The 25,610-nt window shown below is 41.7% G+C and overlaps 2 protein-coding genes across 2 annotated transcripts in view; one reads left to right on the top strand and one right to left on the bottom strand.

Annotated features, from left to right (window-relative positions):
- Window positions 1–25,610, bottom strand: part of LOC309338013 (ATP-binding cassette sub-family G member 8-like) — a 59,513-nt gene that overhangs the window by 17,458 nt on the left and 16,445 nt on the right. Inside the window, exon 12 of the mRNA XM_081855120.1 lies at window positions 24,964–25,056. Within this exon, the coding sequence (XP_081711246.1) occupies window positions 24,964–25,056 (93 nt within the window). The remainder of the gene's footprint in view (window positions 1–24,963; window positions 25,057–25,610) is intronic.
- On the top strand, window positions 479–19,687 carry ABCG5 (ATP binding cassette subfamily G member 5). The gene is made up of 13 exons (XM_081854723.1): window positions 479–1,313; window positions 1,774–1,895; window positions 4,586–4,722; window positions 4,876–4,974; window positions 6,618–6,750; window positions 12,387–12,526; window positions 13,055–13,184; window positions 14,001–14,217; window positions 14,317–14,522; window positions 15,204–15,342; window positions 16,627–16,812; window positions 17,937–18,049; window positions 19,381–19,687. Exons 1-13 carry the CDS (start codon window positions 1,207–1,209, stop codon window positions 19,575–19,577), a joined length of 1,926 nt encoding a protein of 641 aa, XP_081710849.1. The 5' UTR covers window positions 479–1,206; the 3' UTR covers window positions 19,578–19,687.

Here is a 25,610-nt window from a genome sequence, read left to right as displayed (position 1 = left end):
GGTATGGCTGCATAATATTACAGATGATACGAGATGTAAGAGTGGCATGTATAAGAAATGGAAGAAAGGAGAAATCACAAAGGAAAAGTATAGACACATAGCCAACAGTTTCAAGGAGAAGGTTAGGCAGGCTGAAGCTGAGAATGAGCTCAGGCTTGCAAGAGAAGTTAATTTTTGTTTGTTTGTTTGGCTATGTATGAAGCATGAGGTAAAAAACAAGCAAGTATTAGGTGCCTTGAGTGGAGAAGATGGAGAAATGCTCTTGGGTGACAGAAAAAGGCGGAACTGCTCAACACCAACTTTGCCTCTGTCTTTACCCAAAAGGAAAGCAGTGCCCAACCTGGTGATAACAGAATACAGTGGTACCTCTGGTTAAGAACTTAATTCATTCTGGAGGTCCGTTCTTAACTTGAAACTGTTCTTAACCTGAGGTGCCACTTTAGCTAATGGGGCCTTCTGCTGCCGTCACCATGTGATTTCTGTTCTCATCCTGAGCAAAGTTCTTAACCCGAGGTACTATTTCTGGGTTAGTGGAGTCTGTAACCTTCTGTAACCTGAAGCGTCTGTCACCTGAGGTACCACTGTAAATGATGCAAGGAGGGACCTGCAGCCCAAGATAGGGAAAGAGGTGGTAAGGGAACACCTAGCTCCTTTAAATGAGTTCACATCTCCAGGGCCTGATGAGCTGCACTCAAGGGTACTAAAAGATCTCATGGGTGCAATCCCAGAGTCTCTAATCCTTGAGAATTCCTGGAGAACAGGTGAGGTCCCTGCAGACTGGAAAGAAGCCCATAGAAAAGTATGCTGTGCTTAATAAGACCTGGCATTGGTTTCTCAAAAGCAAGGTGGGGGTGTAGTTCAGGGTGCCTTTATGACTGCCAAATTACTGGCTCCAAGTAAACCAGGTGCTGAACCACAGGAACACACCTTACAGGCAACACAGAATAGCCTAAAACGCACTTGTTTCTGAAATACTGTGCTATAGTAAGGGTAAAGGTTCATCAGATAATAATTATGGTTGACCTATCATCTGCTACCGAAACATACATGTTTATTATACAATGAGAAGCAACAGAGCAGGGTCACAGAAAGTTAGAAGCTGCTTGTTACGAACGTTTACAGGGAAGTTGCTTTTTAATTTGTTTTAACTGGCTTACCAGTTACGGAGAGATCATTAGGAAAATCCTCCCGGTTATTAGGGTCTGCATGACAGAGATGGCAAAGAATAACCCAGGCTCACAGGATGAAGGCAGGCAGATGACTTCGATATCACACAACAGTCTCAGTATCCTGAATGTTTCTTATGCAGTCAGGTAAGTAAATGGCAAGACCGATTAAGAAATTTGGTTTTTGTGTATTCCAGTATGAACTTTACCTGAGCTATACCTCCCAGTATAACATGTAGATCAGAATGTTCCAGCACAGTTCTTGGTTCAACATTGCAGAAACCTTTTTGACACATGTCTCTCTTGAAAGCATGCAATTGAATGAATAATGATAATATTGCTTGTTGGCCGAAAGCTCCCAAAGTGATACACAGGGAAATTTAAATGCATTTCTTTTTTACCTCTTCCAACTCCACCTATTAAATCTTGGAAGAGCATTTTTCATGCAAGTTGCAAAACAAAGCATAAAGGGTTATGGAAGTTTCTGTCCACATAACATTTCATTTTTAGAATGAAAACGATATCCTTTGATTGTTTTCAAAACACTACTGTATTTTAATTCTTTCCAAAGTCATTTCACATTAGTTTCTCTCCCTTTCCCTCAAAGGGAACACGTGGGACCCTGGTGGGATATTCGATCATACCGTAAGAAGTGGAACAGGCAGATTCTTAAAGATGTGTCATTTCATACGGAAAGTGGTCAGATCATGGGCATCTTGGGAAATTCTGGTGAGTAGTATATACACATGCATTTTAACTAAACACAAATATTTCTACATTAACTACAGCAAACACTTTAAAATTTACTTAACCATCCCCCCTCTCAAGAAACTCTGGGAACTGCAGCACTGTGAGGGGAATTGGGGTCTCCTAACAACTCTCAGCACCTTTAAAAAACTACAGTTCCCAGGATTCTTTGGGAGAAGCCGTGACTGTTTAAAGCGGCATGATGCTGCTTTAAATGTATAATGCATACTGTCCTGAGCTCCTTGGAGGAGGGGCACGATAAAAATGCACTAGGCACATTCATATGACGACAACTTATGTAAGGGACTGAACTCAGTGTCCAGCTCCTTGAATGCTACCTTTAAGGTCGCTAATCCTCAGTCTGGTCTGGTCAATTTGTATTTGAAGGGTATCACATACCAGTGGCACAGTTGCACTTTGGGGGTTGGGAACATTCATCTTGTAAGTTTGCAAATTATCTATGTTAATGGAGGGAGAACCTACCCAAATCCATAAATTTAGTTAGATCATGTAATATATTTTAGGATATATAATTTGCTATTGTTTTCAGAGATTTCCCTTGATAATCTCTTGAAACTTTTCACTGACTTGCACAGCTGTCTTCCCCTCCCTCTGGCTTCTCCAGCCACTCACTCATCTGTAACAACAACAACATTATCTATCTATCTATCTATCATCTACAGTATCTATCTATCATCTATATCTATCTATCATCTATCTATCTATCTATCTATCTATCTATCTATCTATCTATCTATCTATCATCTATCTATCTATCTATCTATCTATCTACTATCATCTATCTATCTATCTATCTATCTATCTATCTATCTATCTATCTATCTATCATCTATCTATCATCTGTCTATCATCTATCTATCTACTATCATCTATCTATCATCTATCTATCTATCTATCTATCTATCTATCTATCTATCTATCATCTATCATCTATCTATCTATCTATCTATCTATCTATCTATCTATCATCTATCTATCATCTATCTCTATCTATCTATCTATCTATCTATCTATCTATCTATCATCTATCTATCTATCTATCATCTATCTATCTATCTATATCTATATCTATCTATATCTATATCTATCTATCTATCTATCTATCTATCTATCTATCTATCTATCTATCTAGCTATCATCTAGCTATCATCTAGCTATCATTTATACCCTGCCCATCTGGCTGCGTTTCCCCAGCCACTCAGGGCAGCTCCCAACAGGATATTAAAAACACAATGAAGCATCAAACATTAAAAACTTCCCTAAACAGGGCTGCCTTCAGATGTCTTCTAAAAGTCAGATAGTTGTGTATTTCCTTGACATCTGATGGGAGGGCGCCACTACCAGGGAGGGCGCCACTACCAAGAAGGTAGAGAACGAGATTTTGCTCTAGAAAACCTGAATGATCAGGAATTCCTAAAATACATTTATGAAATCTCGTTAAGTACCATTGGTACTATATTTTGAGAAATTTTTCTTTAAGACCTGCATAAATCAGTCTTGATGAGTGTTTAGCCCATATCCAATGGCACAAGTTGTTTCAGGATATCTGGTATACTCCTGCGCCAACTTCACTTACTACCATATTTAATAGAAGTCAGGTTAGTACAAATTTAGCTGTAGCAATGCAAGTGCCTGGCTATTTTTCTACAATGGGGGTGGAAAGACTTCAGGCTTACAGGCACTCCTTTGCTTCTTACTAGAACCCACAACCAGAAACTAGTGCTAAAGACATAATATATAGAATTAAAGAATTATGAGCACAGTTATTTGTTTTAAGTACAGTGGTACCTTGGGTTATGAACTTAATTCATTCCGGAGGTCCATTCTTAACCCAAAACCATTCTTAACCTGAAGTGCGCTTTCGCTAATGGGGCCTCCCGCTGCCACCGCCGTGCGATTTCTGTTCTCATCCTGGGGCAAAGTTCTCAACCCGAGGTACTACTTCCGGGTTAGTGGAGTTTGTAACCCGAAACATTTGTAACCCGATGTACCATTGTACTGGAACTGAACAGAGTTCATAGTCCTTCTGGGCAAAAATCTGGTTTCTGTGCTTCAGGCATATAACCTAGGGCAGGAGATGTTGTTTTGTTGCTGCTGTTACTGTTAAATAATTGGGAGCCATAAAGCCTTGTCCATCAATGGGAAATCACCCTGAGATCTACCACTAGACCCAGATCTACCTTCTGCCCATGCTTGTGGGGAACTTCATGCCCAGGGGCTGAAAGCCATCTTCTGTGTCTCTTAGTTCCAGCCTGTCATCCCCAGCTCACATGGGGTCCTGCCGTTCCTGTTCCTTCTTGTTGCTTACCAAACCCAAGGACCAACCCACAACCTACATCCTTCCCTAAATTTGGCCTTTTGCCTCTGCCCACTAGGACCCAGGCCCACTCCCTCTTGCCTGGCAGCCTCGCCCTCCGATGGTTTCCTTGATGGGCCATCACAGACCTTTGTCTCCTACTAATGGTCTATCCAGCTAGATCTGCCAAGCTGGCTTTGGCTCGTTAGCATAACTAAATCCAGGGACATTCCATGTTTGGCAAAGTTTAATCAAACCTTGATTAATTCAAACTTTTACTAGATCCAGGAATTATAGGCTAGTTTGCCCCCCCCCCAATAACAATACTTATACTGAATTTTCTAATTTGCATTAGGATCGGGGAAAACAACTCTGTTGGATGCCATTGCTGGAAGGCTGAGCCATAAGACAAACTTTTCTGGGCAAGTTTATGTCAATGGACAGGAGCTGAAGCCAAAGCAGTTTCAGGACTGCTTTTCCTATGTTCTCCAGGTTGGTTTGTTTTAATTGCATTTCTATAGGAGTCTTGGTCTTTCCCAGCCTTATCTGGGATTGTTCTGCCTGCAACACAGGAACTCTACCCCAATGCCTTTCAGTTGTCATCGCCACATGGCTAAATTGACTGCATTTTCCCTTCTCTTTCAGAATGATACCTTGTTAAGCTACCTCACCATAGAGGAGTCTTTGACTTATACTGCCTTGCTAGCACTCCAGGAGCACTCCAGCAACTTTATAAAAAAGAAGGTCTGTACTGCAGTATAATGTGATGAAAAGTTAGCAGAATGAAGACAAGACTGTGATCCTCTCACAGATAAGCTCAGGGGTGCCAACTTGAACAAAATAAATGATAATGCCCCACATAACTGATCACATGACACAGCACACACACACCTGCTCCCTCAAATATTTTATTTGGGGGGCTGAAGTGACCTCGGCCCCTAGGCGTTGGCTCCTATGGTTAGGCTGTTTCAATCATTTCCATCAAAAGGCATAGTGGAACTGCTTCCCCACTAAAATCCCCCCAAAAAACTACAGTTCACAAGATATCATAGAGTTTTAGAGAGATAGAGGTCCTTGGAGGTAAAGTAATTCAACTTCCAGATCAGTGCAGGATCTGTGATTCTAGATCTGCAACCATAACACTCCCAAAAGGCCATCCAGCCCCCAGTGAAGGAGGGCCTGATGTTGGACCCAGAAACATTACATGGTGTCAGAAGTGGAGAATGAGGAGTATGCTGCATGAACTGGCAGAGGTTTTCTGGATGAAAGGCTACAAGCAGAAAGTAAGATACTGTAAGGGAAAGCAATAAGGCTTATCCAACAACATCTGAAGGACCAGAGGTTTCGAGGTTGGCGGTTCGAATCCCCGCGACGGGGTGAGCTCCTGTTGCTGGGTTTCAGCTCCTGCCCACCTAGCAGTTCAAAAGCACATCAAAGTGTAAGTAGATAAATAGGTACTGCTCCGGCGGGAAGGTAAACGGTGTTTCTGTGTGCTGCTCTGGTTCGCCAGAAGCGGCTTAGTCATGCTGGCTACATGACCCGGAAGCTGTCTGCAGACAAACACTGGCTCCCTCGGCCTATAGAGTGAGATGAGTGCCGCAACCCCAGAGTCGTCCGCGACTGGACCTAACAGTCAAGGGTACCTTTACCTTTATTCTACCTGCAGAGAATGCACCCTGTCAGTTAACTATAGATCCTGACTAAATCAAGTCGAGTAGCACAATGAAAAGCATTGACTCAGGGACATTGGAAGACTTTCTGGGAATGATCCCCCCAACAGCAACCCTGCCAAGAAAATATCCATGCTAGTCCCAGTCTGGGTGAAAGGATTCTGCATATTCTGGTTGTGAAGAATGATTATAATAATGCTTAGCATTTGTATGGTGCTTGAGATTGTATAAAGCAGAATGGCTTAGCTGCAGACATTTAAAGCACTTAACAGACATTCTCATGGTAATCTTTTTAGTACCTCTGAAAGGTAAGTCAGTATTGTTATAGCCCCCTGTTTACAATGGTGCGGCTAAAGGAGAGAAAACATGACCTACCTGGGCCACCTAGTGAATTGCTGGAGAGATTCAAATTGGGCCATCTTGGCTCATAACTTGCTTTAAAATTATGTCCCTGAAATCAGGATCATCTGAATGTGAATTAAATAATAGCTTAGTGAATTAGCTACATGGAGTTGTGTGATGGTATATTTCTATTTCGAAGACTATCCGGGAAGCTTATTTTGTGATCATTCTGAATTAGGACTTGCATTTTGTACAGCATATATATATATATATATATATATATATATATATATATATCTCTCAAAGGATGCTTGAGCTGCTGGGTAGACAATCTGAGACCCCAGGTTCTTCCTGAATTGTCTCTGTATTTTGCAGGTTGATGCTGTTATGGCTGAGCTGAGTCTCAGTCATGTTGCATGCAGTGTAATTGGAAACCGCACACTTCGGGGAATTTCTGATGGTGAACGGCGCCGCGTTTCAATCGCAGCACAGCTATTACAAGATCCCAGTGAGTATGGCGCCTAGTGTTTGAGAACAAAACAAACACTCTGTCCTTTTCGATTAACTGTCACTTGGTACATCCATCTACCTCCCATGTCTCCCCAATAGAACTTTCCATCTGTCACAGGGGCGCAATCTAACAAGGGTAGTTAACAAAGAGCGCAATGTGTCCTCCCCTACTTGGCTGATGGGATTTGTGATTTAGAAATCCCCAGGTTAGGCGAATTTGTTACAGCAACCCAATCCCTCTAAATAGCATGGGAAGCCTGCCTTAGTGGATATAAGAAACTGTTTTATGGCTCAGTGACAGAGTTGAAATTAGGGGAGCCTGACCGGTGCTGGGCAGTGAGCTGACAGGGTGCCACAAATTAAAAACAAGAGGTGGGGGGCAAGTCCGCCACTGTCGGTGATCCTGTCGATAGTCCTTCAGAGTCTCAGGCTGGGATCAGCTACCAGAGATCTTTTAACCAAATATTACCTTTGCACAGTGTTTAGTACAAGCTCCTCATGCTCTAACATGGCTAATTCCCACATTGTGCTGCTAATTAATGATCATATGAATATTCTGGATGGGTACCTTCCCAAAGCAGGGCTGCTGATGGATATACTTGTGTGTTATGGCCCTCGAGGTGAAGCAACTGAGATCAGGATAGGGTGGGTGTTCTGATTTACAAAGGACTGTCCTCTATAGGAAGGGCAGTCGGTCCTCTATCCGGAGAGGAGGTGTTGTAGCCATTCCTGGTTTAAAGTCAAAGAATGGAAAGGGGGAAAGAGCAGGAGCGGCCTTGAAGTCTGCCGTCAACATCTAGCACTTGGAAAGCAAACTGAACAGGAACAGGTCGCTTGATCACTATGGTGAGATCATAGAATCATAGAATCATAGAATCATAGAATCATAGAGTTGGAAGAGACCACAAGGGCCATCAAGTCCAACCCCCTTGCCAAGCAGGAAACACCATCAGAGCACTCCTGACATATGGTTGTCAAGCCTCTGCTTAAAGACCTCCAAAGAAGGAGACTCCACCATACTCCTTGGCAGCAAATTCCACTGTCGAACAGCTCTTACTGTCAGGAAGTTCTTCCTAATGTTTAGGTGGAATCTTTTTTCTTGTAGTTTGGAACCATTGCTCCGTGTCCGCTTCTCTGGAGCAGCAGAAAACAACCTTTCTCCCTCCTCTATGTGACATCCTTTTATATATTTGAACATGGCTATCATATCACCCCTTAACCTCCTCTTCTCCAGGCTAAACATGCCCAGCTCCCTTAGCCGTTCCTCATAAGGCATCGTTTCCAGGCCTTTGACCATTTTGGTTGCCCTCCTCTGGACACGTTCCAGTTTGTCAGTGTCCTTCTTGAACTGTGGTGCCCAGAACTGGACACAGTACTCCAGGTGAGGTCTGACCAGAGCAGAATACAGTGGCACTATTACTTCCCTTGATCTAGATGCAATACTCCTATTGATGCAGCCCAGAATTGCATTGGCTTTTTTAGCTGCCGCGTCACACTGTTGGCTCATGTCAAGTTTGTGGTCAACCAAGACTCCTAGATCCTTTTCACATGTACTGCTCTCAAGCCAGGTGTCACCCATCTTGTATTTGTGCCTCTCATTTTTTTTGCCCAAGTGCAATACTTTACATTTCTCCCTATTAAAATTCATCTTGTTTGTTTTGGCCCAGTTCTCTAATCTGTCAAGGTCGTTTTGAAGTGTGATCCTGTCCTCTGGGGTGTTAGCCACCCCTCCCAGTTTGGTGTCATCTGCAAATTTGATCAGGATGCCCTTGAGTCCAACATCCAAGTCGTTGATAAAGATGTTGAATAAGACTGGGCCCAAGACAGAACCCTGTGGCACCCCACTAGTCACTCTTCTCCAGGATGAAGAGGAACCATTGATGAGCACCCTTTGGGTTCGGTCAGTCAGCCAGTTACAAATCCACTGAGTGGTAGCATAGTCAAGTCCGCATTTTACCAGCTTCTTTACAAGAATATCATGGGGCACCTTGTCAAATGCCTTGCTGAAATCAAGATAGACTACATCCACTGCGTTCCCTTCATCTACCAGGCTTGTAATTCTGTCAAAAAACAAGATCAGGTTAGTCTGACATGACTTATTTTTCAGAAATCCATGCTGACTATTGGTGATCACAGCATTCCTTTCTAGGTGCTCACAGACTGTTTGCTTAATGATCTGCTCCAGAATCTTCCCTGGTATTGATGTCAGACTGACTGGGCGGTAATTATTTGGGTCCTCTCTTTTCCCCTTTTTGAAAATAGGGACAACATTTGCCCTCCTCCAGTCTGCCGGGACTTCGCCTGTTCTCCAGGAATTCTCAAAGATGACTGCCAGTGGTTCTGAGATCACATCTGCCAGTTCTTTTAATACTCTTGGATGCAGTTCATCTGGCCCTGGAGACTTGAATACATCTAAACTAGCCAAGTATTCTTGTACTATCTCCTTAGTTATTCTGGGCTGTGTTTCCTCTGCTGAATCATTTGCTCCAAATTCTTCAGGTTGGGCATTGTTTTCTTTATCGGAGAAGACTGAGGCAAAGAAGGCATTGAGGAGTTCAGCCCTTTCTGTGTCCCCTGTTTGCATTTCACCATCTTCTCCTCTGAGTGACCCCACTGTTTCTTTGTTCTTCCTTTTGCTACGAACATACCCATAAAAGCCTTTTTTGTTGCTTTTAACCTCTCTAGCAAGCCTGAGTTCATTCTGTGCTTTAGCTTTTCTGACTTTGTGTCTACACGTGCTGGCTATTTGTTTGAATTCCTCTTTGGTGGTTTCCCCCCTTTTCCATTTTTTGTACACATCCTTTTTTAATCTTAACTCAGTTAAAAGTTCTTTAGATAGCCACCCCGGCTTCTTTAGGCACCTTCCATGTTTCCGTCTCATTGGTATTGCCTGAAGTTGTGCTTTTACTATCTCTCTCTTAACAAGCTCCCAGCCATCATGAACTCCCTTTCCTTTTAATATTACTGTCCACGGGATCTCACCCAGCACTTCCCTAAGTTTTATGAAGTCGGCTTTCCTAAAGTCAAGAAATTGAGTCCTAGTATGCTTGGCTGCTCCTTTCCGCTGTATAGTAAACTTCAGAAGAGCATGATCACTCACGCCTAATAATCCTTCCACTTCTACCCCACTAACCAGGTCATCAACATTGGTTAGGACCAGATCTAAAATGGCTGTTCCTCTTGTTGCTTCTCCCACTTTCTGGACAACGAAGTTGTCTGCAAGGCCAGTGAGGAATCTGTTTGACCTTATGCTCTTGGCTGAGTTTGACATCCAGCAAATATCCGGGTAATTGAAGTCCCCCATTACTACTATCTCACTTCCTTTTACATGCTTGGCCATCTGTTCCAGGAAGGCATCATCTATGTCCTCCGTTTGGCTTGGGGATCTATAGTAAACTCCCACAATGAGGTCCCTGTTATTCATCTCTCCCTTAATTTTGACCCAAATGCTCTCACTTTGGCTTTGAGGTTCTAAATCTTGGATCTCTTCACAGGTATACACATCCCTGACATATAACGCCACTCCTCCTCCTTTCTTGTCTGGTCTGTTTCTCTGAAATAGATTGTAACCCTCCATTATTACATTCCAGTCGTGGGACTTATCCCACCAGGTTTCAGTGATGCCTATTATGTCATATTTAGTTTGCTGTACCAAGAGCTCAAGCTCATCTTGTTTATTACCCATGCTTTGCGCATTAGTGTACAGACATTGAAGTCCATTAATCATTCCCCCGTGTCTCTTATTTAAGGATTTTTTCCTCCCACCACTAGGTCTGCGTACTGTTTGCTCCATTTGGTCTATGACATTTGGATGATCTTCTTCATCAATTGATAGACTCCTACCTTCAGGAGCACTGTCTTCCTCCCCCACATTAGTCAGTTTAAAGCCCTCCTGATGAGGTTTCTGAGATTTTTGGCAAAAACATTCCTCCCAACCGTTGTGAGGTGCAGCCCATCTCTTGCCAGAAGTCCATCTTCAAGAAACTGCAGTCCGTGATCTAAGAATCCAAACCGTTCCTGTTTACACCATTTGCGAAGCCAGCTGTTCACTTCCACTATTTTTCTCTCTCTCCCTGGGCCACGTCGTTCAACTGGGAGGAGATAGAATCATAGACTCATAGAGTTGGAAGGGACCCTGTGGATCATCTAGTCCAACCCCCTGCAATGCAGGAATGTGCAGCTGGGGATTGAACCTGCAATCTTGGTGTTATCGTTATAATGGTTCCACTATTATTATTACAGCATTTGTTTTTAAGTTTTATATCTGTACAAATGGAGCTGGATAGCTCATCCGGTTAGTGTTTCCGGACGGTTTTTTTGACCACGGCCCTCTTCCAATCTTGTTTCCTTCTTGTGTCCCACATGGGCATAGCCAAGGGGGGCAGTTGCCCCCCAATAAGTAAAAATCAATATAAATCAATATAAATCTGAGGTTCTGCCCCCCCTAACAAAAATCCTGGCTATGCCCATGCCCCCCACCCCTATCCTACTGGTAGAAAGGTAGCTATTTAAATGTTTTGTTTGTAAACAGAACATGTTTTATTTATATTTTTTATAATTTATACAAAATAAAATGATAGGAACACAATGAAATATTGTTGAAGCAGAAAAACATGGAATCATAGACACATAGAGCTGGAAGGGACCCGAAGGGTCATTTTTCTAGTGCAACATAGGGAACTCAGCTAAAGCATCTATGACAGATGGCCATCCAACCTCTGGCTAGAAACCTATATCTTCCATGTACAGTGGTACCTCGGGTTACAGACGCTTCAGGTTACAGACGCTTCAGGTTACAGACTCCGCTAACCCAGAGATAGTACCTCGGGTTAGGAATTTTGCTTTAGGGTGAGAACAGAAATCGCGTGGCAGCGCGAGGCCCCATTAGCTAAAGGTTAAGAACAGTTTCAGGTTAAGAATGGACCTCCGTAATGAATTAAGTTCTTAACCCGAGGTACCACTGTATTATAAAAAGTAAACAACACTTATACAGTCAAAAAGGCACACAGGGAGTTCTGTATATAGGGGATAATTTTTAAAAGCAAATGATCCTCCTCACTGACCTGGCGCAAAGAGATCTGAAGGAGCCCTGGCTGCCTGGATAAAAGACTATAGTCTCACACACCCTTACCTGGGAGTAAGGCCCACTGAACTCAGCAACATCCAGAGGCTCTGATCCGCTGGGCGCTGGAGTGGATTGTACCCTGTGCCTTGCATAGTAGGCCCAGGCTGCCATTGGGCCCACAGGTTGAGAACTGCTGGACTAGATGATCCTTAGGGTCCCTTCCAACTCTATGATTCTATTAAATGTTATGTCTGTATGTGTCCTCTTTCTGATGATGCGTTTCCTCTTTTTCCAAAAAGCAAAGTGTAAGTGGGCCCAGAAATGGATTCAGATGAAAAAGTGTTGGAATAATAGGCTGTCCATAATGGCCAGTCCCAATTAGATCTCTAGTAGCCTTTTTTTTAAAAACCAACTTAAGTGTCTGGGGCTCTTTGCAAAGGCAGCTGCACATAACAAAGTATTGTGGTAGTCTAGCCAGGAGCATTATCAGGCTAACACAGAACTGCTGCATGTTGCTGCAGTAACATGCCTTTATGTGAGGTTTCAAGAGCTATTCCTGTTGTTTTCAGAGGTCATCTTGCTAGATGAACCCACCACAGGTCTGGACTGCATGACGGCCAATCAGATTGTGTTGCTACTATCAAAGCTTGCTCATAAAGGCAGGATAGTGATTATTACAATACACCAGCCACGATCAGAACTTTTCCAGGTAAAGAATACTTGTATTAAACCACGTTTTAATAATGGATGTGCTTTGTAAAGGAACAACAACAGGTTTGGTCTCAAGCATTAAATGTTATTGCTGAACCTTCAACAGATTTCATTCACATAGGTTGGGAAAAACAGATGGTAAACAGTGGATTTCACTTTGGAAGAAACCTTTCAAATCAGTATCAACCCAGATTAAGGAGGCATCCTTAAAGCTTATTCAAAAATGGTATCTTACATTTTTGTTATCAGAACGGTTGTTCTGCTATAAGGTTCTGCAACTCTCCAACATTCTGACTTCACCCCAGAATGCGCACTCTTCCAGTGTCCTGAGACAGACAGATGCCAACAATATGAGGCTATAGAGGGACTTCATTGACTCAAGGAATGCACCACACAGATGTGTAGAGCTTTTCCTCATCACACAAATATTAAAACTGCACACTTCCTTTGTCATTAGGTATTCTCTATTTTTTATATTCTTTTCTTAGCAACATTTGCACATTAATGCTTGTTTGTTCCCCCCAAGGTATTTGATAAAATCTGCATCATGAGTTCTGGAGAACTGATTTTCTGTGGAGATTCATCAGACATGATCACTTTTTTTACCAACTGTGGCTACACATGCCCTGAACATTCCAGCCCTTTTGATTTTTACGGTAAGAGCTTCTCAACTAGGTTCACAAACACAGATCCTTCCATTTCCCTGGCAAAAAAATATGCAAGTATATTTTTGTTCAGTCTCATGCAGTTCAAAGCAACTTACCTCCTTGAAGTCCCATTAGTTGGAAACTAACTTTATGCAAGATCACAGCCATTCAAAGAGCAGAGTGCTATTAGTTACTGTTTTCAATTCAAAGATCTATAGTGAACAAGATAAATTGGGAGTTGGGAAAAAGCATGCAATTTGTTTTTATTCTGCTGTGTTACTAGAATGTTTTGTTTGCATAATCTGGGCACAAAAGTTGTTGAGCATTTTCTTGGTGGGGGGGAGAGTTCTTGCAAAATCTAAAAAACAACCAACCAACCAACCAACCCTGACATGGGCTGCCATATGTCCTGCACAGAATTGTTTTTAAGGGCTGAATACCGGCTATGTCCAGAAAATTCCAGATGTATGACAGCCCTATCATATGGATGAATATAAGGTGTATATTAAATCTGGCTTAGAGGTGTGAAAGCAAGGCGCCTTTCAAATTTGCCTGTTGTTTGTCTTCTGACGTGTTTGCTGATATTATTGTTATTGAATGAATATTTAATAACAGGAACTACTACTGCAATAATTATAATAATAGCCATCACTGCTGCCGCCGCCACACAACACAAGCACCAGCTCATCTTCCTCCCCGAGCTCAGTACTGGTGGGAGAAATAGGGACATTCTGGGATCGCTTTCATAATTCTGGGACTCTCCCTGGAAAATTGGGACACTTGGAGGCTAGGGACTAATTCAATTTTGTTGGGTAAACTTTGCAGTGGATCTCACATCAGTAGACTGTCGAAGCAAAGAGCGCGAACTGGAGACTTACAGCAGAGTTCAAACCATCTGTTCCGCCTATAAAAATTCAGAAATCTTTCGCAGAACTCTGGAGGCAACTGAAGAAGCAAAATGCAAGGTGAAAGAGTTGCCACCAATACCCTTTAAATGCAAAAAGCCCCCCAATGTGTTCTTCAAACTATGGATTCTGCTCAGGTGAGAGAGCACAGCTCAGGAGCAATGAATGCAAGGCCTCCTATTTCACGGCAAGAATGATCTTGGCTTGCAATTGCAGTAATTATTCTTCACTTTCAGGAGGACAACAAGGAATTTATCCAGAGATAAGATTGGAATGCTGATGCGGCTCTTCCAAAACATGTTCTTCAGCCTCTTTCTTATATTCTTCCTTCTGAGACTGTCCAGTGATGCTCTTAAAGGAGCAGTTCAGGATCGCGTAGGACTCATTTACCAGTGTGTAAGCGCTCCACCACACTCAGGAATACTCAATGCTCTGTCGTTATGTAAGTTTCTCTGTTGCATCAGTAATGGTTGCAGGAGAAAGGGTGTTCTGAAACAATACATTGACTACATTATGGGTTTAGTTTGGAAACCTTTTTATGCATGTTGGAGCACAGACAATATGCCACCGCAACATGAGGCTGGACTGCATCAATAATGCACTTTATGTGGGGCTACAGTATCCTACTTCTAGAAGACATCTGAAGGCAGCCCTGTTTAGGGAAGTTTTTAATTTTTGATGTTTTATCGTGTTTTTAATATTCCCTTGGGAGCCACCCAGGGTGGCTGGGGAAACCCAGCCAGATGGGCAGGGAATGAATGAATGAATGAATGAATGAATGAATAAATAAATAAATAAATAAATAAATATTATTATTCCTCCCAGTGCCAAATTACCAAATAGGCAGAGTAGGCACCATCTTTTAGAGGCTCTGCCAACAGATCAAAATAAAATAGATTTGATCTTTAAATTGGTTTATTAAAACCACACACCGGAAGTCGCACACCGGCGGTGAGGCAGCAGTGGGAGGTGCCACTAGTGAAAGCGCGCCTCATGTTAAGAACAGTTTCGGGTTACAAATGTATTAATTTCGTAACCAGAGGTACCACTGTATAGATGGCAGACGTTGCTGCAAGACGACCACTTTGATTCTCCGGTATAGAGTTGTTTGTTTCCGTTTCAGTTCCTGCACTGCGGGCTGTCGGAGACCAAGAAAGCCAAGATGGTTTATATCAGAAGTGGCAAATGTTGCTTGCCTACATACTGCATTTCCTGCCTTTTAGCATCATCAGCATGGCACTATTTAGTACTGTTATTTATTGGTAAGTGCAATGGCAATTGGTACGCCGGGTGAATTTTTCTGCACATAAGTTACTTATTGAATAGAGGATTCATTCTGTATGGCTCTGGTTTCTCGGTTATCTAGAAGGCAAGAGTAAAGATCATGGAGATGGAAAGGACCTCAACTCCTGCAGGAAACAGATTACTTCAGCATCCCTGATAGATGCCCATCTGGCCCCTAGCTCCTGCCAACCTAGCAGTTTGAAAGCATGCCAGTGCAAGTAGATAAATAGGTACCGCTATGGTGGGAAGGTAAACGGCATTCCGTGTGCTCTGGCACTTATCATGGTCCTCTGTGTGCCAGTAGCAGTTTAATCATGCTGGTCACATGACCCGGAAAACTGACTGCGGACAAACGCCCTTGGCCTGAAGGCGAGATGAGCACCGCAACCCCATAGTCGCCTTTGACTGGACTTAACTGTCCAGGGGTCCTTTACCTTTTTTACTCTACCATCTGCCAAGTGTTTAGTCTAAATCCTTTTGCTTTGAACCCATTGGTCTATGGCAGACCTTCAGATATTTGAAGATGGAGATTGCATCAACTCTAAATTGCTGTTTTCCCAGACTAAACTTTCCCAAGGCTTAAAACATCTAAGTCCTGTACAGAGTAGACTCACTGAAACAAATGGCCCTAAGTTAGACATGGCCGTTAATTTAAATGGAGCTACTTTGAGTCAGACAAACATTTCATCCTTTCCCCCTAGGGCTCACTGGGTTTGATTCTACGTCACTTAGGGTGAGTCGGGAGAATATATGTCTCTTAGCTGCTCAACTCTCAGCCCATTGCTGGGGAAAATGAGCCAATCTGTACATATTCAGCATAATGGCACTCCTTTTTGGAGGGTACAAATTTGGATGGACAGGTGGAAAGATCGCTATTTTAAATGTATAGCCATATGGAAAGGGTCCCTCCACCATGTGAAAATGTGGCACATCAAGGAGAAGGCTTCTACCCAAGCTGCCTCTTGATATTCTTTTCCCCACAGCTGTGGCTTGTGAAGAATGATAGAATCATAGAGTTGGAAGGGACCACGAGTGTCATCTAGTCCAACCCCCTGCAATGCATGAATCTTTTGCCCAATGTGGGGCTCGAACCCACAACCCTGAGATTAAGAGTCTCATGTCAAACTTGACCTTCCCAGAGCCACCATTTCTCTTCTGCTCAGTCATGGCCAATTTACTTATCTATTTCTGAGCGGAAAGATGGAATATTAAACATATTGCTGCTGCTGCTGCTTTTTTAAAACACCCATTTTTCTTTGCAGGTCTATGGGGTTTTACCCAGCAACTTCTAGCTTTGGCTATTTCTTTGCTGCCCTCGTAGTACCTTATATAGTAGGTGAACTGATTACACTTATTCTTCTTGGCATCATTCAAAATCCCAATGTGGTCAGTGGAGTAGCGATGCTACTTAACATGGGAGGTGCCCTAGCTGGAACTGGACTTGTAAGGTAAGGGAAAGAGTTATTTGCAAATATATACAGTTACACTATATTGTTGAAACAGTGATCTGTGTTTATAATGATTAAAATTGTTACTGGAAAATGATGGGAAATGAGAGCATTGGGCTCAACAAGATAACCCGTATAGTTAGCATCCACCTGTCTTGAGAGACGATGGAGTTAGCCTCCAGGGGAGCAGTCAAACCGCTGTGTTGGCAGCTTCAAAGTGATCTCTCCGGGGCACAGGCCTGTATAGTGTATATGAAAGTTCTGGGCTGCCCCCTCTTGACCTCGCTGATGTGGTCCAAAGGAAATCAGAGCAATCCATTTGGCACCAGCTTGGCTATAGGAGTTGCTAGAAGGAAGCGGACAGGATGCCATCCAACTGTCTTAGGACTCTACTCCAGATTTGTGTAGGGTTTACACCTTAGCCGTTTCATTTCCTAAAGAAGAGGCAGCAGAGGTTTTGGTTCAGAGATTTTCCCAGGTTACCTTTCCAGGTTGAGGAGCCCCATCTGCCTCTCACTTCCCTCTACACCATGTGCAGAAACTGCATTCTTGACCATTGGACCCACTATTGGTCTTGTTCACTCAGTCTGCCAGAGCCTGTCTGGGGGAAGGCAGGAGAAGTCCCTAACTCACCGAGGGTTTGAGACCCAATGGCTACTCTCCCCCAGTTTAGCTGGCCAGTTGAAGCTGTTCCCAAGGTGTAGCTGTTGTTGCATGCTGACAGCTTCTAGAAACTACAGGCAAGAGCTGAGTGCAGGGCAAGGACCAAAGGCAGACAGACTACCCCAGAAGGAACACGATGATGTCACCCGCCAGAAGTACTGCCCCTCCCCTAACACCCCGACTCTTCGTGTGTCCGACTCTTCGTGACTCCATAGACCAGAGCACGCCAGGCACTCCTGTCTTCCACTGCCTCCCGCAGTATGGTCAAACTCATGCTGGTAGCTTCGACAACACAGTCCAATAAGCTTCATAAAAACGTAACAAAAGTCCATGTAATCCACCATGGTTTCCGCCTCCGTTGTTGATATACATGAGGCTTATAAATGTTTAATATATGCTGTGCCGCGAGGTGGGAAACAAGATTACATAATTTGGGCATGACTTTCGTTTCGTTTCTGAAGGAATTTGGAAGAAATGCCAACTCCGATTAACATTCTAAGCTACTTTACGTTCCACAAGTACACCAGTGAGATTCTTGTTGTGAATGAGTTTTCTGAATTAAAATTTACATGTGGTAAGTACTAAAAAGAAAACACAACACCTCCAATTTTATCTATATGTTTTATTCATAAGATTTATATCCTGCCCTTCATCAGAAATTATCTCAGGCTGAATTGCAACTATTAAAAAAATCCAGCGACCCACAATAGACGAATAACATGCAGTGGGAGTTATCCAAAGTAATCCATACATCTATACCATAAAACAAGCTGAGCTGGATCTGTCCAAATGCTCAATTAGTCCAGGATACTGTTTTCACAGTGGCTGACGATGAACAGCCATATCTAGTGAACAAGCCGGAGGTGGGAAGAACCAATCTTCACCACTGAGGTCATCTGGGCTTCCAGTAACAGAGGAGAAACCAGAAAATCTATTTACCCTGATCCAGCAAGGGAGATGAAGATGAAGATTAAATTTATTACCTGCCACGGCAGGAAACAACAATTAAAAATTCAGAATTAAAAACAGATCAGAGTCACAGGAATAGTGTGAGTCCCAAAAACACATATATCAGGTGTCAAAGGCCAGGGGGAAAAGGTGTGTTGCATTTGCAGAAAACTGTATACAGTACTGTAGTGAAGAAGCCAGGTGCACATCTGCAAACACACCACGTTTTCAACTAGTCAACACCAGGCACAAGTGCTGGGAGCTCAAATTGTTCTCAAAGCGCTGCAAAAGGCTTGGACACATCAGCTACCCAAAATCTAGTTTGTTCTCAGGCAGGAGTCAGAAACAGGGGGCAGAAACCTGTTGGCTACTGCAACTGTGCTTTATTTTTGTTTCTTGGGCTAAAGAAAGTAACTCCATTCAGAACATGTGATATATAATATGTAGGAAAAGCAAACATGGGAGAAACTAAGACAATGGCTTGGCTTGGCAGCACGGTAAGCCAAACTATGGTTTAGTAAGCCTGTGTGAATGTGCAACCCCCTGGAGAGGAGCTCACTCACAGCCATTGTGAGTACTGCTGCACTACCCTGAGCCAGGCCAAAGTTTGGCCTAGCATGCTGCTCCAACAGGGATTCCTGGTTAAACTTTCTCCACACTAACCATGAGCTATAGCCAAGTTACTACTGAGAACCAGCTGATCCTGAAAGGACAGGTGTGCTTCCTGGAAATCTAGAGCTTTCCATATGGACATCTCAGCAGAGACCCTGAAGAAGCGCTTTCAGCTACTTGGGCCAATGGGACAAATCACCTTGAGAAGGGGTAGGATGGATTTAAATCTTGCCATAGCTGTAGCCACTGGCCCCTAACCAAGTGGTCAAGCTTTCTGAGAATGTAAACGTCTCCTTTTAGAATCTTCAAACCAACACTGTAATCTGAAAACCTTTCTTTTGGTAGGTCACTTCAATGATTCCACTGCGGCTGGGGCTCCCTGTCCATTCTCCCAAGGGGCTCAGGTCATTGAAATGATGTTTCCCGGTGCAGCATCCCGATTCACATCAGACTTTTTAATATTATATGCCTTTGTCCCAGCAGCCATAATTCTAGCAATTATCAGTTTTAAAATAAGAGATCAAATTATTGCCAGGAAATAGACGTGACACTAAATGGTCTATATGCTATTTCACTCTTGCAGTGTGTGAAAGTACAGCGTGAACTATGAAATCTAAACCATTCCCCGTTATTTACTTTTAGCTCTTTGGTGCTAATACAGTGGTGCCTCGCAAGACGAAATTAATCCGTTCCGCAAGTCTCTTCGTCTAGTGGTTTTTTCGTCTTGCGAAGCACGGCTATTAGCGGCTTAGCGCAATTAGCAGCTTAGAAAAAGGGGGGAAAAGGAAAAAAACTCGCAAGAACTCGCAAGATGTTTTCGTCTTGCAAAGCAAGCCCATAGGGAAATTCGTCTTGCGAAGCACCTCAAAAATGGAAAACCCTTTCGTCTAGCGAGTTTTTCGTCTTGCGAGGCATTCGTCTTGTGGGGCACCACTGTATAAACAAAAGCACCTAATCCAGCTGTATCTCTTGCAAATTCAACTGCCAGGGATGCATGAACCGCACCCTCTTAAAGAAAAGCAACAGTCATATATTGCCTCTTAGGTATTCAGGAGGATTTAGTTTTTCCACCCCAAACCCAGTTCTGTCCGAACAGCTGACTGGTGCAGTTATTTCTGTTCCCACCCCCCACCCCAGACTGATTCTTTTCCTCTCTAAATTGTGTTTGAGCAAATTATTTCAGGTGGGGGGGATTCTTTTGTATAACATCTTTATTTTAAAAATGACCAACTGCATTAGTTTGTGGTAATGTTTAAAAGGTTCAAAATAGCAATTTACAAAAGTCATACAAAAATAGAAATTTCCTTTGCATTTTCCTGTTTAAGATCATATAGTTTTGCTGAATACTTCAATTCAAACAAGCAAACAAAAAATTCATAAAGAATTTGTAATGGTTAAAAACTATAGTCCAACAGCCCAAATCATCCAATAGTCTAAGTAGAAATGCAACTTTTATCATATTATGCTGGCAAAATACAGAAAAATTGTGTCTTAACTGGAGGGGAAAAAATCTCACAATCTCACACTGACTTTAATACGCTGCAGCAAAGGTGAAACTGAGGATCAGGGCATCGACCTGCTGTTAAGATTAATGTTCAGAATGTCCTTTGAACTTTTCACAAACCAGTTATCTGATGTTAAATGACACAGAATGTGTCTGCTTTTCTTCTTCAAACGTTTTGCAACATCTGAGTCATCTCTTACTGAGTTTAACTAAGAGAAGTGATTCTGGCACAATCTACTATACTGATCATAAATAACAATGACCATAATTATAATCAAGTATTTATCAGGGGTGGTTTTACGCATTTTACAAGTGTACAAAACATAATGACTCAAATGTATGAAATGCAGCTTCAAATCTGGTTGAGACATACTTCTCAGTCAAGAATCAAACTCCATTTCTTTCCAGGTTTTAGAGGCATTTCTTTTGTACTGTTCTAGTTCCTAAAATGGAAACATATATTGAAACAGTTTTTAATGTATAGTTTTTTTGTAAGTTAGTTTTGAGTTTCATTTTTGAAAAAAAAGCTTCTAATAAATGTAATAAATAATAATATCCCCCATGATATAAGGAACTGCATGTTCAATTTTAATGTGAGAACATTAAATATTATTCTGCAATATATTGCAAATTTTTGATCTCATCCAGTCTCTGCTATCATTACTATCATCATTGCATATAAATCAGTATGCATAAAAATAAAATGAAAGACATAAAATATGGCATTTTAGAAACAGTGTATGCAAGATAAGCCCAAACACCCAGCGGGGTCCAAACTGCATGGAATGTATCAGCGGTATCTATATATCTTAATTATGAATGAGTTGTAAAAGAAATCCAGATTGTGGCACACAGCGAATTAGCCATGATTAAAGCAGCTCTCATGTATGCCTTTCATAACACTAAACAAATGGCAGTTTATCTTTTTATGTCATGCTGTATATGCCATTCTAATACTGAGATCCACCGCGAAATTACTGAAGTCCATTATTCTAATTGCACCCATATGATTTCACTTTTCATTATCTACTACTTGTGGTTTCAAAGAGCAATTATCCAGCTGCTACTAAACTAAGAAATGATGTTCATTTGCTCCCTCAAGTGCAGCCTAGGGGTGCAGATCTCCCAAGTGACCAACAACACAAGTGTTTGCTAAATGGGAGCTCTATCTTCAAATGCATGTAGCTATGAACACCATCTATTCCAGGGACGAACCAACCAGTCTTTGCTTCCATATGTTGCTTGGGACCTTCCAAAGGCATCTGACTGAAACCTGTTAAAAACTGGACCCTTTTATGTGACCTGCTAGATTATGAGCACAGTCTAGAGTACCCCCTGTGCCGCAGGGATGCTTTGCATGCTGCCGCAAGTATCTTTCCTATAGGCGTAGCAGTATGCATCACTCTTTAAGGGTTGGGGAAAGTGTTGGGACTCAGTTTTTCCTGTCCAAAGTGGATTTGGCAGAGCTGATGGTGCTGAGCACTCTTGCAGTGCTAACAGGAGCACTAGCACAGATGTCGAGGTGGGTTTTTCTTCTGCCCAACACCATTTGGTTCACATATCCAGAAATCTCCACAAGTCTTCTTTCACGGTTGCGTTGCCCTTGCTGAATTAGGACACAACATTTTCTTTGTGTGAATAGATAGCAGAAAGGTACTTACCACACCACTTACAAAAACCACATAGTTTATGTTTCTGGCAGATCAAACTTCTATTTCTTTTATAATTTTGGAAAACATTTTGATCAGTGTGGGCCGCGTTGTATGGCATCAGAATAAAAAGTGAAAATTGTTGTCACAATCATGGCCTTTTCATCGCACCTAACTTCATTTTTAGTTAGCTTACATCAGCATCCGTATTCTTTTTGTAATTTTGCACAACTTGGCAGAGGCCTCATTTTTTATTGGGCTTGCTAGCTGACTGTAGCGTCTTTAGAAGTAGTGAATGCTTGATATTTTATATGGTTCTGAATTGTTCTTATAAGTTGTAAGCTGCCATGGCATAGTATAATTTAAAAGAAGTGCCATATGGATTTATTAAATAAATATAATTTCTGAAATGCATTGTGCTCATTTCTAATTCTTCTTGTGCATCTGACTAGTAGTTCCAGTCATTCAATCCATATATTCATTGGTTCATTCACACCTTGCAATTGTAATGATGTTTCGTCCTACTTAATTGTTAACTTATCAATACATTGTTGTTACAGTCGTGTGCTTTCATCTTTTTTGTGGCTGTGATGAGGAGAAACTGTTTTAGTTGCATCTGGAGTTGCATCCTCATTTTAGTTGCATCTGGAGTGATGAGGAGAAACGGTTAAAGCCTGCCCTCTCCAATGATCCTGATGCATCCAACATCACGATTTTACCTGTATCAGGGTACTGGGGGAAGGACAGGTTAATGCTTCTTTACAGTATTCAGTTGTGCTGGGGGTGCTGGAAGGGGGCTAGGTTAATTGCTGCTTAGGTTGCTCAGGTTTTTAAAATTTCAAAAGCTCTATTAAATGGCCTTTAAGAATCTGAACAACTGTCACTGTACAGTGAGCAAACTGTTAGGCCAGAGAAAATCACGAGAAAGACAGAGAAGCATCCTGATCGGGGCCTTTGGTATATTATAGCAATGATGTATTTCTAACGTCTAGATGAAATAGGCTATATGGCTGATGCAGATCACTGCCAAAAAAGAGAGAGAGGTCCAAATAAGCACTAATGGATCAATGGATGCCCGGCAGGGGGTGCGGTAGGGGGAACGGGACCGTTTCTTTTATGTGCTGCTGTTAAGAAAGCTTGCTAAGAAATGAGAGTCTGCTTACTGTTTGCAGGTGTGTGGTCCCTAATGTCAGTAGCACTATGAGAAGTATATTAAACTCTACAGATAGACATTCTGAGTCCAAAGAGCAACACAAAATGATCAGGAAGAAATGCACAAAAGTCTACTTTTCAATTGGAATAAAAAGCTACCATGCATGAATACCTTCAAGAAACAGAAATACAAAGCATTATGTTTGACGCTATAACTTTAACATAAATGCTCCTCTCTATATAAATGCTTTATGTATGGAACAAAGGAGTACAAAAAGGAAGGAAAAAAAGATTAGCTTTCTGAAGCATTTAATACTTACTTCTTGAGATAAGGGCCATTTCACTCTCAATTTTCATATAATTATGGGAAATCCTAATGCATTTAAAAACTGAATGTAGCCAGGGAATTGTTTTCTTACAGATATATACAGGGTTATCTCGCAGCTTTTAAGATCAAATGAAATACAAAAATCCCAAAATGTTTTCATAAAGGGCAGTTCAAATGTTATAATAATCTTATAATAACTGAACTCCAAGATGGAAATTTTAGGGAAATAACTGCAGATAATTTTCTTTTTACAGAAACTTGTCTATTACCATTTTTTCTCCATAATAGTACCAACAACAAAAGCTACAGCAACTTCCAATGGCATCAATACAGATTAAAATCTTTATAAAATAAAAGAGCACTGAAACTAGGAAACACCTGGGAAAATATTAATTTTCAATATTATTTAATCAACTTTTACTAGTAGCCTATTTTACTTAATAAAAATACCATCCATAATCATAACCTTAGTATGAATGTAAAGCAAAAAATGTATGTAGCAAGCAATTAAACTGAACATTCTATTTTGGGTGACACATTAAAATCAATTCAATAGAATGTCTGAGGACTACATTAGTCATTAATTATATACTACTTGTAATCTGCAAGAAATAATTTCAACTGAGATTAATTTTGCACCATGACTTAAAATGGAAATTCTTGCTGAGGTAACTCTAAATTAATGCCCTGGAATAAACCTGTCAGCCTAAACAAAATTTCCAATACTGGAAGTAGTCTAGAGTTTGTCTATTTTACTGTAGATTATACTATACTATAAAACTGTGAAATCAACTAGATAATTACTGGCTCAGGTTTGTAGGCATGGTCACTGACATGTTCAACTAAACTTGAGTAACCTTAGCTGGAGTGTTATGAAACTTCCAGAGAAAATATGGGGTTACTTTAGTTTAAGAACTATGCTGTGGCATTTTGCAAAGCTACCTTTCACCTTTAGAAAATGCAACTTGGAAAACTGCCCTGGAGGTTAACCCTGGAGGTAACACTCAAAGTTCTTCCACGTCTGCAACTGCCATCAGCGTGGCTTACTTTGCTACAGAAGCAGATTGTTTAAAAAAATTATCTGAATTATTTATAGAATAACCTTCAATAATATCAGCTAAGGCCGAGAGATGATGATGTGTCCAAGGCCACCTGAGCAAACTTTATGGTTAAAATGAGACTTGCAGCTATAAATGAATGTTCAAAGGTGCATACGTCTGGGCATACGTACAGTGCCTGAGGAATACCAGTGAGATTTTCTTTATTGAGCGACATGAACGACTGCTGTAGCATACCTGGTTCTTCTGAGCGCGCATGGCATCGACTTCATATTCACCATACTGTGGATCTTGAGCTGGGTCCTTGACTTCTTTGAAAACTCCGACATTCTGAAACAAGTGCAGGTGAAAGAATAAAATGCAGTCTCATTCTTTCCCCCAGGTGTGTCTTGAAATATCCCTAGAGCTTGCATCTCTGCCATAAATAAGTTTAAGGCATCAACCTGTACGAACTGCAGAGGCTTGTTTGTATAGCTCCCTCTTTGATATGTGTAATGAAGGACCAATTGCATGACTGCAACCAAGCTGGGATGGCATGGATGTGCTACATATATACACTGTTTTTCCTTATGGGGGCTAAACACACCTTGCAAAATACTCAATCCTCTGTGCGATGAAGCTAGTTCATGTAACAGGCACCTCCAAGTGATCCTGGCTACACTGTGAACCCCTCCAGCAGGTCCACATGTTTCGAAGACAACTGTATGAAACAGCCTAGTTCCCATCAGTTCACAAAGGTTGTATCAGCTTGCACTTATTTCGCCACGACAAGAATAAACCTACAAAGATCACGTGAAGTGACTTTGCGTCCATGTTCTCTGTGAAATAGTGTCCCAGTTCATATATAACAGTTCAGGTCTCATAAAGCATAGTTTATTAGAGTG

Source organism: Podarcis erhardii, assembly GCF_964252035.2.
Source record: "Podarcis erhardii genome assembly, chromosome: 3".
Classification (NCBI taxonomy): domain Eukaryota; kingdom Metazoa; phylum Chordata; class Lepidosauria; order Squamata; family Lacertidae; genus Podarcis; species Podarcis erhardii.
The sequence above is the reverse complement of the archived record's forward strand: the minus strand, read 5'-3'. Positions and strand labels throughout refer to the sequence as shown.